General features: G+C 30.3%; 2 protein-coding genes across 2 annotated transcripts; both read right to left on the minus strand.

Moving 5' to 3' along the window:
• Positions 1-7341: 7341 nt before the first annotated feature.
• LOC125820679 (protein IQ-DOMAIN 8-like) lies at positions 7342-9924 on the minus strand. Its single transcript, XM_049500100.1, has 5 exons — positions 9751-9924; positions 9397-9651; positions 8641-8856; positions 8326-8433; positions 7342-8229 (listed from the first exon to the last, which is right to left on the minus strand). The coding sequence occupies exons 1-5, from the start codon at positions 9814-9816 to the stop codon at positions 7591-7593; spliced, it is 1284 nt and encodes a 427-aa protein (XP_049356057.1). The 5' UTR covers positions 9817-9924; the 3' UTR covers positions 7342-7590.
• Positions 9925-11848: 1924 nt separating this feature from the next.
• Positions 11849-14641, minus strand: LOC125820745 (IQ domain-containing protein IQM1-like). Its single transcript, XM_049500170.1, has 8 exons — positions 14607-14641; positions 14396-14510; positions 13780-13845; positions 13496-13584; positions 13100-13187; positions 12526-12756; positions 12057-12158; positions 11849-11926 (listed from the first exon to the last, which is right to left on the minus strand). Exons 1-8 carry the CDS (start codon positions 14639-14641, stop codon positions 11849-11851), a joined length of 804 nt encoding a protein of 267 aa, XP_049356127.1.
• Between the last annotated feature and the right edge of the window lie 1708 nt (positions 14642-16349).

Genomic DNA, 16349 nt, shown 5'->3' on the forward strand with positions numbered 1-16349 from the left:
TACTTTTTTTTTTTTTGGTGTGTTGCAGTATTATTGACGTGGAACTGAAATTTGATGAAATGACGTGTCCTTAAATTGTTCTAACATTGTGTTAGAAGTTGCTTCTACTTAAGAAATTCTTTGATGTTGAACATTTTACATTAAGTGATTGGACAATAAATATATTTTATTCTTCTTGCTATTTATATTTATGCAACGTTATTTGATTAAATACATATTTTTTCTAAAAGTTTTAAAAATTTAAGATCAAAACAAATTTTAGAGCTTGTTGAATTGATTTTTGGCGTATGACTTATAGGTCATAAAATTTTAACGTATAACTTTTGGCTTATTTTCATTATTTTGCCTTAATTTGTTTTTAATTCAAATATTATAGAAGTGCTTAAATTCGATTTTAGCTTTAAAATACTTTAAACAAGACAATTCAAACATAAAAGACATTTATATGACAAATCACGAAGGAATTTTAAAGTTAATAGGTTATTTTTAATTATAAAAAAAAATACTTCCTTCGTTTTCAATTTGTTATTGATTTTGACTTGACATGTAGCTTAAGAATATAATATATTTTTTTGAATTTTATGATCTTAAATTGAAGATAGGTAGAAAATGTAATGTTGTTGATGTTTAAAAATGTCATGTTGAAAAAGTTACAAAATTAAGAAAAATGACATTCTTTTTAAAATAGACTAAAAAGTAAATTAAGATAAATAAATTAAAATAAAAGAAAAAAGAAAGTAATATTCTTCTTGAGATTGACAAAAAAAATTAATGTGTCATATACATAATTTTCTTTGAGAAAATATTTTTCAAAACTTTTTAATCACCCAATCATAAATTTCTTTTTTTTTTAGAAATCCTTCATACCAAACACACCCTCAACCAATAATAATTTTTTATTCAAATTTTGATAAAATGTTGCTAACGAATATTCAAGAGGGCATTCCAAGTAAACACAATATCTTATGATTTTGTATATTTGATGATTTGAAAATATGACACTCAAATATATTATTTAATGATTTTAGAATTACAATATTATCTACATATCGATATCAATAGAGTAAATTAACTAGTTCTAAATTCAGTAAATTAAATGAGTAAATCAAATGAATTATATTCCGAACTTAGTATATAAATTCTGAATCCATCTTTGTTTAATACTCCCTTTGTCTTTATATACTTGTTAAATTTTGACTTGACACACTTATTAGGAAAATAATGATGATATAGTGAGTTTACCATTTTATCCCTATTAATTGAGAGAGTCCTGAATATATTTATTCACTACATTTTTTAAAGACATTAACTCAATATTAAAAACTGAGAATATAATAGAAAAAATAAAATTATCCTTTGATTTGTTAAAAATAACAAGTAAATAAAGAAATCAAATTAAAAAAATATTTGGACGTCCCTATATATCGTCTAACACTAAGCTCTTTTAATTGGATATATAGATTAATAGCATATCCTTATCAAATCATTTCTTCTAGATTAATGTGACAACTAATTGAGAACTTCATTGAATTTGCGTCAAAAGTAAAAGGAACATTTCAATATGTGTCTAACTCTAACTATTCAATTTTTCTAAATTCTAACTAAAGATAAGAGATTGAGAGTTACAGCTTAACTTAATTAATTTTAATGAGGAATATTATACATGATATACTGATAAGAAAGAATTATAAGGAATCTTCATAGTGTAATTGTTTATTCCATCCTCTGGTAATGGTAGAATGATAATGATTTCTTTGTTAATCAAAGATCTCATATATCAAGTTTGATAATTGAGTCTTGTTTCGTAGAGAGGTTTAAAATATCTTCTATTAAATTTTATATCGCATAAATTCAGATTAATCTTATGAGTGGATTCTTGATACTGAATGCTTGAGGATCAAAATAAGAATCACTTAGCCAGTGTAATCCTACAAACATAAACCGTAAAGGTATTACAATCTGGGATATATCTAGCCTATAATAGATAGAGGGTGAACATGCACCTGTTAATCACAGAGAAAAATATGATATATATATATTAGATTGGGGTAGTTGGTTGTTGTGGGTGGCTTGAGTTCGAACCTTGGTGGCAGTCTCTTCGTATTATTATTATTTTATTGAAACCCATATTTTCATTTTGTTGGTGTAGGCTATTCAACCAGGGACGGAGCCGATCAGGGTTTCATTCGAATCCCCCTTTGACAAAAAAAACTATATTAGTATTAACATATGATTTTATTTATTTTTATGTATATATGTAAATTAATATATGTTGAACCCTCACCAGCCAGTTCATGTGTTTACTTCTTTATATATTGAATTTCTTTAAGGCAGAATGACCTGAGAGGCCCTTGTACTTGACTTGATTTGTAAGTTGGATCCCTGTACTTATGACTTTGTCAACTGAACCTTTAAACTCATTTAAACACAATATTTTAGACCCCTTTCTCATCTGATGGGTGTGCGTACACTCATTTTACCCATGAAATACCACCTCATTTTTTAATGACACATCATCATTATTATTATTATTCTAATGACACATCAGAAATTAAATATTTAAAAATAAATAATATTAAAACAAATACAATTTTGTTTTCTCTCTCACTGTGCTTATTTCACCCCCTTCCCACTTCATCTTCTTTGTTCCCACCTTCTACCATTTTCATCCCAAAAATAACAACCACAATTTTCATCTTTCTTCATAGTTCACACTCAAAAATATCCTCAATCACAAAATGTGATAGATTATAATGACTTCTTGCATTATGGTTCTATTTATTTTGATTTGATAAAAAGAAATATCAAGAAAACTTCAAATTAGAAAAAATATGTTTATATGTAAATTCAAGTAATAGATCTTAAAGAATTAAGCTTATAAAAATGGTAAATGGTATATTTTCTTGCAAAAACTTTTTTCAAATTTTTATTTGGTGATTTTATAGTGATAATGTGTATGTCAAAGAAGAAGAAGAGAAAAGGAGTAGGGCGAGGGAGGGTGGGTGGTTGGGGGTGTGTGTGGATGGGGGCTGAGGTTGAAGAAGAAAGAAGAAGAAGAGAAAAGGAATCGGGGCGGGAGAGGGTGGGGGTGGGGGTGAAGTGAAGAAGGAGGTTTTCAAAAAAAAAAAATTAAAAATTTATTATTATTGTTTTGTCTCATAATTTTGACAATTTTAAAATAACAATATTGTATTCACTTGCTTCAAAACACGTGTGGTCACGCATTTGTCCAACTCAACCATTTTAGTGCCGCATAAGCTCGGTCAATGGTTAGACGGGTTTAAAAAATAGAGTTTCATCGAGTTTAAGGGTTCATTTGGCAAAGTGATGAGAAGAAGGGTTCAACTTACAAACGAAACCAAGTATAGGGGCCTCCCATGTCATTTCGCCTTTCTTTAATGAAAATCCTTATTCCATCACCGCATACATTTGTATACTAAAGTTAGTGGTGCCCTTGTTGAACTCAAATTCTGAGTGCGCCTCTAATTACAACAATAACATATCGCTTATGATCGCACAAGTAAAATTTATAAAGAGATGTACACCGACTTTACCCCTAACATATGTAATAATCAAAAATAAATAAATATAACAAACATTGATTTTCAATGGGAACCCTAAGTGAGGAGGGGGCAAAGCCTATAACAAGAGTAGATATCTAAAAAGAGTAAGCAGTTTCGTTAAATGACATTCGAGCATGTAGGCAATTTTGGAATATATCGACCACCATGAGAACCACATTAAATGCATAGATTTTTGAAAATGATCATTCAAAAATGTGGTTAATGGTAAAATCAAAAAAAGATTTCAAAAAAGCAAAGAAATAAATGGGACCAAATGCTCTGAAATAGTCTTCTATTCATTGTAAATGTTGGGTTGGAATGTGATTAGAACGTCATGCGGAAGCTTACAATTGCAAATCATATGTCAATAAATTAGACGACACATAAAACTATACTAAAAGCCATAATATTATTATTTGATATGACCAATTGACCTACATAATTAAAAACTAATTAAAAGTAGAGAGAAAATCTTCTCATAAACAAAACTCTCTAAACGACTACATTGTAGATTCCATTGTATTGTTGTTGGTATGAAAAGAGGGTCTTCAATTTATAGAGTTCCAAACTTTTCCTCCAAGGAAAGAATAAACCAAATATGGAAGAAAATAATGTTTTCCTTTCACGAAAAGTTCAAACATTTATGGTAATACTTTTACTTTATTTTGAGAAAAAATAAACTTCAAATAAGGTAAGAAAATCAGAGCAAAACCCTAACAGTTAAGTTGGTTCGAGATATCATATCAAGTGAAGTTGAAATTTAAAATTCATGAATTCTGAAATTTACGTATTTTTCTTAAGTTGATATATTCTAAATTAATAATCTATAGAATTTAAATTAAAAATTATTGTGAGCTCGACTGAATATATAATCGTCGTTGAAAATGATCATTCAAACATGTGGTTAATGGTAAATTAAAAAAAGACTTCAGAAAAAGCAAAGAAACGAATGGGACCAAATGTTTGAAACAGTCTTTTATTCCTTTTCAAGTCTTGCTTAACAAATCAAAAAAAAAAAAGTCATTGGTTTGAGACGTCACATCAGATGGAGTTAGAATTTGAAGCTTATGAATTTTAAATTTTTCTTAAGTTGATAAATTTTAAAATTAATAATCTATTGAATTTGAACTAAAGTTATTGAGCTCGGCTGAATACGTAACGACAAATTATATGTTGATGCTTGAGAGGGAAGTATAAAAGAATTAAAGGGGACCAAACAAGAATCTTGAATTTGTATATAGTTTGCACATGCAACAATTAATGGCACAAGGTGTTTATTTGCTTTTTAGGGGACACATCCTTTGCTTAAATTTTGTTTCTTATCCCAACTTATTAATAAGGAAATTCCTATCAACATTCTTGTCTTTTATCTACCAAAATCATAGCTTTTTGGTACTTGTCACTTTCACACACTCTCTAATTCTTTTTTCTTTTCAATTTTAATGTGTTTCAGTTTAAGTAGACATTAGTGAATGCAATTAAAAAAATATTTAAATAGAGAGGACCAAAAACAAAAATAAAACTATACATTATATTTTGTAACTTGTATAATCAATTAAATTATAATAACAATAGAAAATATATTTAGACTATTTCGATAACATGTTGTGGAAGTCGAGAATTAAGGTAAAAGACTAGTAGTAGATAGTTTCGGTATTTTTATTATTTCTATATTTCTCATTCTTAGTTTTCTATTATTAAGGGTTGTCTCTTATGCTTCAATTTTCTAATTACTTTCTCGTTGTTATTACTATTTATGTTTTAATAAATATTGTGTTTATAGTTTCCTTGAGCCTATGGTCTATCCGATCCTCTCTCCATCCCCGAAATAAGAATAAAATCTATGTACACTCTATTCTCGTCAAACCCAATTTGTGGGTTACAATTTTTACAGCAGACAGAACATTGGATACCTATGGCTAGGTAGAATCTTTGAGATAACAATTTAGCTATGAAGACAAAACTTACAAACATTATCTTTGTGACATATTAAATCAAATCTTAGCGTTTTCATGTTAATTAGAGAAAACATAACTTGCAAAATTCAAATTATATGTTCAAATTAAATTTTAATTTTTAACTAACTTAATTTCAGATCATGATTTAATATCATGTCTTAATGGTCCTAAAATCAGTCAAAATCCAAACTCGAGCAAGTAGTACTTCTTTGGCTCTTACTATCAATTATTTCCATCTCAAACAGAATCTTATAACAGAAATATTAAGCTCCAAATCCTCACATGCATAACTTATATTTCAAGCTCAAGATCTTAGTACATAGTGGAGGATAACTCGGCACACTAAGCTCCCGCTATGTATAAGATTTGAAAAATGATCGGTTTATAAGGATCTATACACAACCTTACTTCTACATTTTTGCAAGAGACTGTTTTCACAACTCGAAATCAGTTACTCCAAGACTCCCAGCTTCAAGATCTTAAGGGAAATTCAGTACACTAAGCTCCCGCTACACATGCACTACAACAAAAGAAACATTAATATATTTTCCTTTTAGTATTGCAACAAAAACATTTAGCAGCAATTGAGTTAAGGACATTTCATTCAAAGTCATTAAAACCTTTAATGGAATTTATATAAAATGCTCAAATGTCCTTCTTGAGATGGGACTCACCAACGATATATCCATTCTTCATGAGTAGTCTATTTGAAGCACAAAAATGGGATGAAGTTTGAAAACCTCAAGATGAGATTCATTATTATTTCTTCTCTTGTAAAAAAACCATCATTGTCCAAATTGATGCATGCATGTGATCCAATCTTTAAGCAAGCCCAAAATATGGGCTTCAGTAATTTTTCATTCACTTCCATATTTTGTACCTTATAGTTGTGACTCATAATTAAAAGAATGAAAGAAATATACCCTCTATATCAATTTATAACATATAGTTTGAATCAACGTATATTTCAAGAAAGGAAAGATTTTCTAATTGAAATGCATAATTCTAAATGTCATAATATTTGTGTAATGGCTAACTTCAAAAGCGGAGATAGAGTAGAAGGTGCGGGTTCAGCAAAACCCAAATAACTTTGATTCAGACTTTTTCATTATCTTAAAGAAATTATCATTTAATATATACAAATTATTAATCTAGATTTCAATTTATAACACGAAAAGATCGTAAATTTATTTACACCCGTCGTTTACACCAAATTAATAGATGCATGCTAAACCATAGGTTGACACCCGATTGGGCCGTTGGGGTAAGGTTTACTCAAAGCGGCTAGCTAGAATTCAGAAACTTCAAGTTTTGGATCAGCCTCTAGATCTGTGACCTTATACATGTCATAAATATTCATGCGACTATAATCTTATCCACAAACCACAAAGGTAACACAAAATGTGTTAAAGTTAAATGTTTTCAAATATAGATATGTGTCATTTTTTTTTTTTGGAATGGATACTAAAAGGAAACAATATCACATAAATTGAAACAAAGTGTGTGTTTTCTCTAGTGATATTCCAGTTCTAAGTCTTGTTGACTTGTTGTTTACCAATTGAATATGAGAGAATATGAACTTTTAACATTAAATATAAACTTAACAAGTGAAGTTGTTCAAGACCTTCATACATTTCTTTAAAAGTCCTCATATATCTGATTTGATATACTGGAGGATGTTATATTTCTAAAAATTTACCTGCATAAATAACCCGAATCAAGAGCAAAAACATTATCCATCCAATATATATGTTAAGGCAACGAATAAGTTGTCCGAAAACAAACAGAAACTCATACACAATCAACAAATAGAACACAGTATGATACAAAGACTTTCCGAGATAATTACTACTAGTTGAGTGATCATCACAGCAATCAACTCGTAAATCAGCTTTCTAGAGAAAATCTCATCTAATGCATTATGTATTGGTTAAGTCTAAATTTATGTAAACAAAAGAAACTCATTTTTACTATCAAGACAACAAGTTGTTGAGCTAAATGGACAAATAAAACTCACTAACACTCCCCTTTCATAACACCAATCGCCTTTCGTCTTCCAGATTAATTGATCAAAATGCATTTGAGGGAGGGTAGAGATCCTTACACAGATCAACTGAATAAAGATCACAATCAGCACTTCTCCTTGCTATCGTCCTCGAAAGTGGACTTGACTTCCTATGGACTTGTAAGTTATCAGTTGAATTCCTCTGCATACTGTGAGACAAGTAATTTGAATTCCTCTGCTTAACCTTCGCCTTAATAGACTTTGTGAGATTCATGTAGTTTGGTTTCTTGCTATGTCCCTCTTCTGGAGGTGTCTGATTCGATCCAAGAGTTTCAGAAGTCGATATGGAAGAATGAGAAGTTGTACTATCATCATATTGATAATAATCAGTATAAGGCTCAGAAGATGAATTAGCAATTTGACAACTCATTGGTCCTCTTGTAGATATCCTGGTAGACATGTTATTCCGCCTAATGTTCACCGAACTACGGTCAGTGAAAGATCCAGCATCATAATCTTCATACTTCCTAGAACTCGGAGTCATCCCTGATGCATCAGTATGGAAATCTTCCACCAGTCTGTTTTCCCAAGGCTTATTCGCCATCCAACGTTCTAACCAAACTGAATCCCCATTAGCCTTAATCTTATTCGGGGTTTCAACTTTCCTTGTTCTTGAATTCGGGCTGGAGTTTGTTCTCAGTTTCTGAAATAGATCAATTGAATATATTTTCAGGCCAGTTAGTTACATGTATAGAGAAATTTGTGTCATATTACATGTTTAAGGAGTTAAAAATGATACCTGTTGGGCATATGCAATGGCTCTCTCCCTCTTAATTGCTCCAACTTGTCTCATTTTCAACTTACACCTCACTTCATCCACTGTGCCAGGGCTATCACACCATCCACCCTGAGAAAACGAAAAGTAAGATAGTTTGAAGCAACAATAATATAGTCAAACTTCTCAATAACAGTCATCCTGTGTACTAACATTTCACTATTAACAACCATGATTTTGGTAGAACCAATGAATATATTCTCTATAACAGCATTTCGCTATAGCAGCTAAAAAATACATATCAGGACAAACAATACTGTTTATAGAGAAACTACATACCTCAGCTTGCTTAATTGGATCAGCTTGGCTATCAACAAGAGACCCTTGTGTAGCATCAACGGATGTTTGATGGCATCGGGCTCTAACTCGAGACTGCAGCTTGACAAGAGTCTGCATACACTTGAGGGTTACATCAGCTTGCTTTCTCACCTGTCGCCCACGAAATATAGCTTGTAGCCTAACCACTGCTTTGAGTGCCCTTAACGCGCGCCTTGCCTTTTGACATAACAATAAAAATTTCTCATTAACTATATAAATCATTTGCAAAAGATCAAGTGGGAGCAAAAATATTACAAGGACATAATAACATCTCTACATTTAGAGAAAGAATACCATACAACAACTATGCCTCAATCTCGAGTCAACACTAACATAGTCGCTCCATTTAAGCTCATCTCACACAAGAGAGAAAAACATAAGGATATAAGGTGTTATAGGTCTAGTTTTTTGTCACTCAACATACAATCAAGCAGTTACCTATCTACTAATTATACAGAAAATGCACAGTAGCAACAACAAATTGATACGATAACCAAAACACAGAGGATAAAAGATGGTAACAGATATCAATAGCAAGAAACTACATGAATAGGCTAATACCACAACAAACACGGTGCTCTAGACTAACACCAAGCCAAATCACATCGAAAAGCAAGACAGCGCTTAACTATCTACTAATCTTCTACACGGATTAATAAGCTGAACCAAGTATAACAAAAAAGTTAACAACTTTGGGTCCCAAGTCATTCAAATTACCAGAAAACCACGAAACGCAGCCTGAATTCGAAGAGCAGCCCATTCTTGTTTCACAACCACAAAATCCTTGTGTGGAGCTCTGATGACAGTAGCCATAGCAGCAGCCAAAGCACTGTCAGACAGGAATGAAGATTCAGATTCATCCGAATCTCCTAAATTCCCACCCCCTTTTACACCTTTCGAAAACGCCATAGCAATTCCACCCGATGCACTCCTCCACAGCTTCCATTTTCTATTCTTTCCACTACCCTTCTCCTACAAAATCCCCCAAATAAAACAATTCAAATTATCAAAAAACATCAACAAAAAATAAAACAGAAACAGAGTATACTAGAATTAGCCAATTCAACTTACAGAATCATTTGATTGATTCTTTTTTAAGCCGATTAAAGATTTAATCCACTTCCCTGAACCACCCATTTCTTCACGATTCTTGAAAAATATGATCTTGATACAGTTTCTGCAGCTTGATAAATGGTTTTTGTTTTGAGGAAAAACAGAACAGACAAAACAATTTTAGAAAATGGTGTCTGGAACTTAAAGATAAATGTTGGGATTTGAGAATTCGAAGAGATTTGAGGAGCTTTAATTACTACAGCTATGAGTTTCTTTGATTTTGAATTTTAAAATTCGAAATAAAGGAAAAAGCTGTAACGGATAGTTTTTGGAAAGAAGAACGACGTCGTTTTGGATGACTTTTGCACTTTCCGACCTTAGTTTAAACTGACACAATACAATAAACTAGTGGGAAAGTGAAAGGAATTTCCGGAAAATAAGATTAGTTAAAACATGCTTTTAATAAATTTGCGTGTAAAGTGCGAAGTAATAATCAAACAAAGTCCCCGCGCCTCACGACGTGGGTTCCGTGCGCCTTATTCCATGAACTATTGCTCCCTCCGTCTCGATTTGACGGAGTTTGACTAAACACAAAATTTAATTTATATAAAAGACATAGCAATGACAAAGTATAACGACCAACAAGGGTTGTGGTGGAGTGGTAACTACTCCTTAATCCTTAATCAAAGAGGTTTCGGGTTCGAGCTCTCTTGGGTACAAAGTCACCTTTATTAGAGAGCGTTTTACTCCCAATGTGGGACTTTTCGATGCAAATCCGAATTTAGTCGAGCTCTAATGTGGATACCATATACCGGGTAGAAAACAAAAAAAATTGACAAAGTACGATGAAATTAAGCGTATTACCTTTCAAATGAGTTGATTTTTATTTTTTATATTTTGAAAATTGGACTTCTATCTGGCAGGACATAAGTTCTTTTAAGGGTAGAAGTCATGCGGACATAATTTGTGACGTGATGATTAGAAAATATAAATTTGTACTTCACAAAAAAAGTTATTTGTAATGATGGACAAAAATTAAAGACCAGGACAAAAGTGCAAAGGACCTTAAAACTACTTCCATGTTTCGATTGTAAAAATTTCATGGATATCTTATTTGGATATCATTATTTGATCTGTATCCTCTTTTTTGGGGGCATCTATCTATTTTGATATAATTATGGACTCTAATATAAGAAATTGCATATACATTTCATTGGTCGCCTGAAGCCCTGAGAGCTAGGATGCTTGCTCTTGAAGATGAAGTAAATACGGTCATGGGCCAACATCTCGATGTTGTTGAAGTTATGAATGAACACTTTGCCCTAACTGGTTGGTAAAAATGACTAAGTTTAGATAAAATGGTTGAGTTTCAATCACATGTGCGTGGAATTAACCATATGAAATTCCAGACACAGTAATTTCAAAATGGGTAAACTTCTGAAATCTAGTAATTGTGTACTTTGGTTGTTCATTTCCAAGCTTGCAAAAAGTTGTTCTCTTGTATTGTATTGTATTGTTTGGTTCGTAAGCAAAGTTATATTCTTTGTGTTTTATTTTAGTATGAAAATGAGTTAAAATTTACCATTTTACTCTTAGTTATTTCACTTAAATATTGTCTAATCGACATTTTTGTTGGTTCTTTCTCATGTCGTTTTCTGAAATCAACTGATGTTCCTCCCTCTTTATATCTGGTCTTTTTCCTGGTAACATTTATTAGAATTTCAAATTTTAAGATTTTAATTTTTTTGAATTTGAATCATTTTTTATTACTTGATTTGAATCTTGAATCCAAATTAAATTTCATGGACATATCCATACAGGCGTAAATTTAATGAATAAAATCAAAACATGTTTCTATAAGAAATCAAATAAATATGTTTAAAATAAAATATATATTTCTCTCTTGAATATAAACTAAATGTACTGAATAACAGGGTGCACTAAAATCATATTTATTTTTGTTATACTTTTTTTTATGAAGTAGACAATGATTAATAAAGAACACTACTATTATAATTTCCCTATAAGTTGTTTACATGAAAGTGCTTGCAAAAAACGTATAGGAAACTTTCTCCTCCTATGACTTGAGAAAAATGATTTATTCGAATTTTCTCTTTTATTTGGTGCAATCATCTTTTGATTCATTTGATATTTTTGACTTGCCGGGTACTATGTCATCATCTATCGCGAATTTCTGGATTAAGAACAAAATAAAAATAAAAATATAGTTAGTTAATTAATCCTTACGTACCTTAATTATATTAATAATCCATATTTAGCAGATCAACTAATTTAAAATAGCATCAATTTATAAATATATTGACCTTAACACTGGTGAGGTCAACATGGTGGTCCTGAAGAAAGCTTATTATCTCCTCAATATGCTCTTCTGTTGGTCTATAATGACCACTGTATGCCCATATTGCCTGTCAAAATTAATTACATGAGGAAAAAAAAAAAAAATCACCAAAAATATTTATCAAGATATATTTTTTTTTATCTATTTTTTAGTGCAGATTGGTAAGTAATAAAAAGTATTATCACAAAAATACTTATATATAATTCAGGTAAATATTATAGGGTGGGATCGGAATAAGGGGTGTCGTGAGATGTGTTGGAGGGTGGGTATAAGAAAGAGAATTTGTATACAAAGACATCGATCAAAGGCGGAGCTAGAAGCCTGTAGGCTGTATACGTTTTTGTTCATGAATATGTACAAATATTAAATTTAGAATATAATTATTAACACTTGAAGTGATTTGATTTAAAATTCAAAACTCATAAAATACGTACCTCGAGGTCCCCATTAGAGACGACCAATCTTCCAGATGAAAGAGAAGCACCTCCAGCTAGAAAACTGGAATGGTGAAAATGGTGTCTTTGCTTCTGACCAACATATAAGGTCCTTGAGGTACTGAGAACAAATATCCATTTGGTACCCTCAATTGTGTCCACACAAACACCATTTTTCTTGTAAATAAGCTTTCCATTCTTCACAATTACTTCATATGCTTCCCTCTCTTTCTGCATTAATTACAAAAAAAATATTTCATAGTAAATACACCATCCCAACCAACAATCGTCTTCTATAACAACATTTCCCTATATATATATATTCGGATTTTCTTTTCATGTTATGTCGTTATATATGTTCATTATAATACTAACATTTTGTTATAACAGTAAAAAAAAATATCTGGATAAACGACGTTTTTAAAGAGGTTTGATTGTAGGATACAAGAAATCGTTAGAAATATTGTTATAAAGGATGACTGTTGGACAAACATTAGAAATATAAACTATACTGATAATTATTATATCCTTATTTTTACTATAATCAGACTAAAATTGGCAATAAAATGCCTACTGGTCCAAGATACTTGATGCATTGGGACTGTAGATCACTCCTTGAACATTGCTCCACAATAACTTCTTTTCCATCACCAATATCTAACCTGTAATTTTTATAGTGCACAAACAAAATTAATAATAAAAATAAGTAGCTAGCTAGTGATCACTATTATATAATTGAGCTTCTAAAAATATCACCAATTTTTATTTTTTTTGGTTGTAGCTACTAAAAAGCTAAGAAGTAGTCATGGATAAATTTTATAGCTAAACAAAAATTTCATTGCTAATCCTAGTTAGAATAGATTAGCAACACTTGTTTTAAAGAAATGTTAGGGACGAACAATTTAACAACAGATTATCAATGAGATTCATAACTAATTTTAGTTTTCTTGTAGTTCTAAATAGTACATACCAGTAGAAAAATGGTTGTGAACTTCCACTGTTGCACCACACATCATGATAACGATTTAGGTTGACACCATATCGATGGCGTGGGTCTATCTGAATTTGCATTAAAAAAAAAATGTTGTCAAGAAAACTACTAGCAATAAATTCGTCAAATATATCGTGAAATTAGCTCAGAAAAATAACCATAATAAAAATTGCGAGAAATTAGCTATGGATTAAAATGGAATTAATATGAAGTGCATAACAAATATTAATTTTGTGCTTTATAAGAGAACATATTTCACTTACAGCTTCTAACCAGCTCTTGATAGCTAGTTTTTGAGCCTTCTCATTCTTTGACGAGCCCTTTCCAATCTACACCCAACAAATTATATAAAAATTAGTAAATGATTTTCACGAGTCGAACAAATGACTCTTTAATTTAGCCAAACTGATCGATTTGCTTATTTGACTCAAACAAACATTGATCAAATATTGGTCGACCTGCTCATTTGACACCTTAGTCTTTTGCGATAACTTTAAGATCTTCTTTCCATGGTATAATACTATAATATATGAAAAATCCAGTCAAATCTCTTTATAATGACAAATATGAAATAACGTTCTGATAAAAAATTGATCATTATAGTGGAAAATGTTACTCTTTTTGTCTCAATTTATATGACACTTTTCATTTTTCGAGAGTCAAACAATTTAAGTTTGATTGGCAATTTACTTATGGAATCTTCAAATTTTTTAAATTAAATTTTTTATATTTATAAACTACGTAAAAAGTACTAATTGACAATTCAAAATATTTAAAAGATGTATAAAAAATTTACGGTCAAAGATAGACTTGTGTAAATTTCGAAATCCGAAAAGTGTCATATAAATTGGGACGGACAGAGTAATTGTTATACTGTACCTTTGAAGCTCGGATTTGAGCTCGCCCCCAGCGCGAAACTGTTGTCTCTGTCTTTCCAACGTCAAAGAAAGAAACAGAACTTTGTGTAAGAGTTGCAAAATTTAGTGCCTTCCATCTGTATAAATTATTATAATTATAAGAAATAAAATTCAAATTGTTTTGATGAAAATTATACAGAAAATAAAAATGATAGAGATTAATTTAAACTAACAAGAGTTCTTCAAGGATAACTGCAGAATCAGTCATTAGAAATTGCGTGATTAATGTAATTGATGATGTTGATTTATGATTTGCTTCGATTTTCCTTGTTCTTCACTTCGATATTCTTAATTAAACTTGATATGTGCTCGTAAAAAAAGTTATAATATAGATACATATAACATTTCAAAATTAGTTGAAGTCGAATATATATATAACACGAAGGAGTTAGAGATATAGAGCCTTGTTGATATATGGAAAATATTTAAAGTCATGACTTCTAGTTTATTAATTTATACGTGACCTTTGAATAATATTTTGACCTTTGATCTTTTCTCCAATCTCTGACCATTTTTATTTTTCCTCCTTCCGTATAGGAAGGGGTGGAATTTGCGCTATTGTCTTTTTTTCTTTTTTTTTTGCAATTAAACTCCTTATTAAATATTATGCATTTTTTAATAGATTTAATCTGTTGTTTGATTTCTGGTCATTCAAATTTTGCAATTATTAATATCTGCATAGCACGATTAATGTTTTAATCTCAACACAAATGTACTTCTCTGCCTTTGTATCTTGTGAAAGGTTTATTTCCTTGCGATTCTTTCGATTATTAGAAATATAAGTGTTTTTCATCTTAAATTAGTGGAGAATTTTTGCTATTGAAGATAATTTTTTTCATTCATTTTCTACCAAATCAACTTACTAAAAAAATACATGATGAAAAATATATGTCCATTGAGTAGTAAGAAACTTTTAAATTTTTCAATATGAAAACATTACTACTTTTTTTTCTTCACCATTTCATTTTAAATAACTTTGAGAATAGCCACAGAATATTTTTCAATAAAAAGTATAGTGGGAAAATAGATTATTATTATTTTTTTGGTAGTGTTCACGAGGACCAAATCAAAGAACGATAGGGGGAAAATGAAGTAATTAACAAATATGCAAAAATGAGAACTACCGTGAAATGCTAGTTCATTGACTTTTACCATTTGTTTTCTGCAATTTGATATCTTATATTTAGCTATTAGCCCTATCTATTAGGCATTAGCTCAAATGTTCATTGCTATGCCTAATAACCTATATATGAAATCACAGTAATTTCCCTAGATAGTCAGTCACCCATGTTTAGGAAATTACCTAGTAATATCACTTATGTTTGTTTTAGAACTACAATATCACCTAACTTTACCTATTTTCCTTAAAATATACTTGACACAAAAAAAAAAACATTATCTCTCTCCTAATGGGATGCCATGTCACATTTTTTTTTATTAATAATATTTTTTTAATTCTTTAAGCTATATCTTTTAGTTTTAAATTCATATTCTTTAGTTATAGCTTTATTATTTTGGATATCGGTACTATCTTGTAGCTACTTTGAGTATAAAATCAATGATCGATGACGAAAAATACTTTAATTATGGACATCTTAATGAACCGCTTCACATTAAATTTGCGCAAACAAAAAGTAACTAACAACTTAAAATATCTAAAATCATATTAAAATTTAATTAACTTTGTAAATTTATCGACATCACATAAATTAAAATAACAGATATTGAGCTTGTGCTAGCATAGACACGTGTGTCTAGTCATGTATTTTTTAAATTTTAGTTCTTTAAAGTAGAGAGTTCTAAATCAATATTTTATATATTTTTTAATAATTTTAAAATCATAAATATAACTAAATTCTGTGTAACCGAAGGTTAGCTCCGCTCTCGATTTCTTGTGAGAATCGACATGGTTTTAT

The sequence above is a fragment of the Solanum verrucosum genome, unplaced genomic scaffold (assembly GCF_900185275.1).
Source record: "Solanum verrucosum unplaced genomic scaffold, falcon-dt-bn FXZP01000117.1, whole genome shotgun sequence".
Classification (NCBI taxonomy): Eukaryota; Viridiplantae; Streptophyta; class Magnoliopsida; order Solanales; family Solanaceae; genus Solanum; species Solanum verrucosum.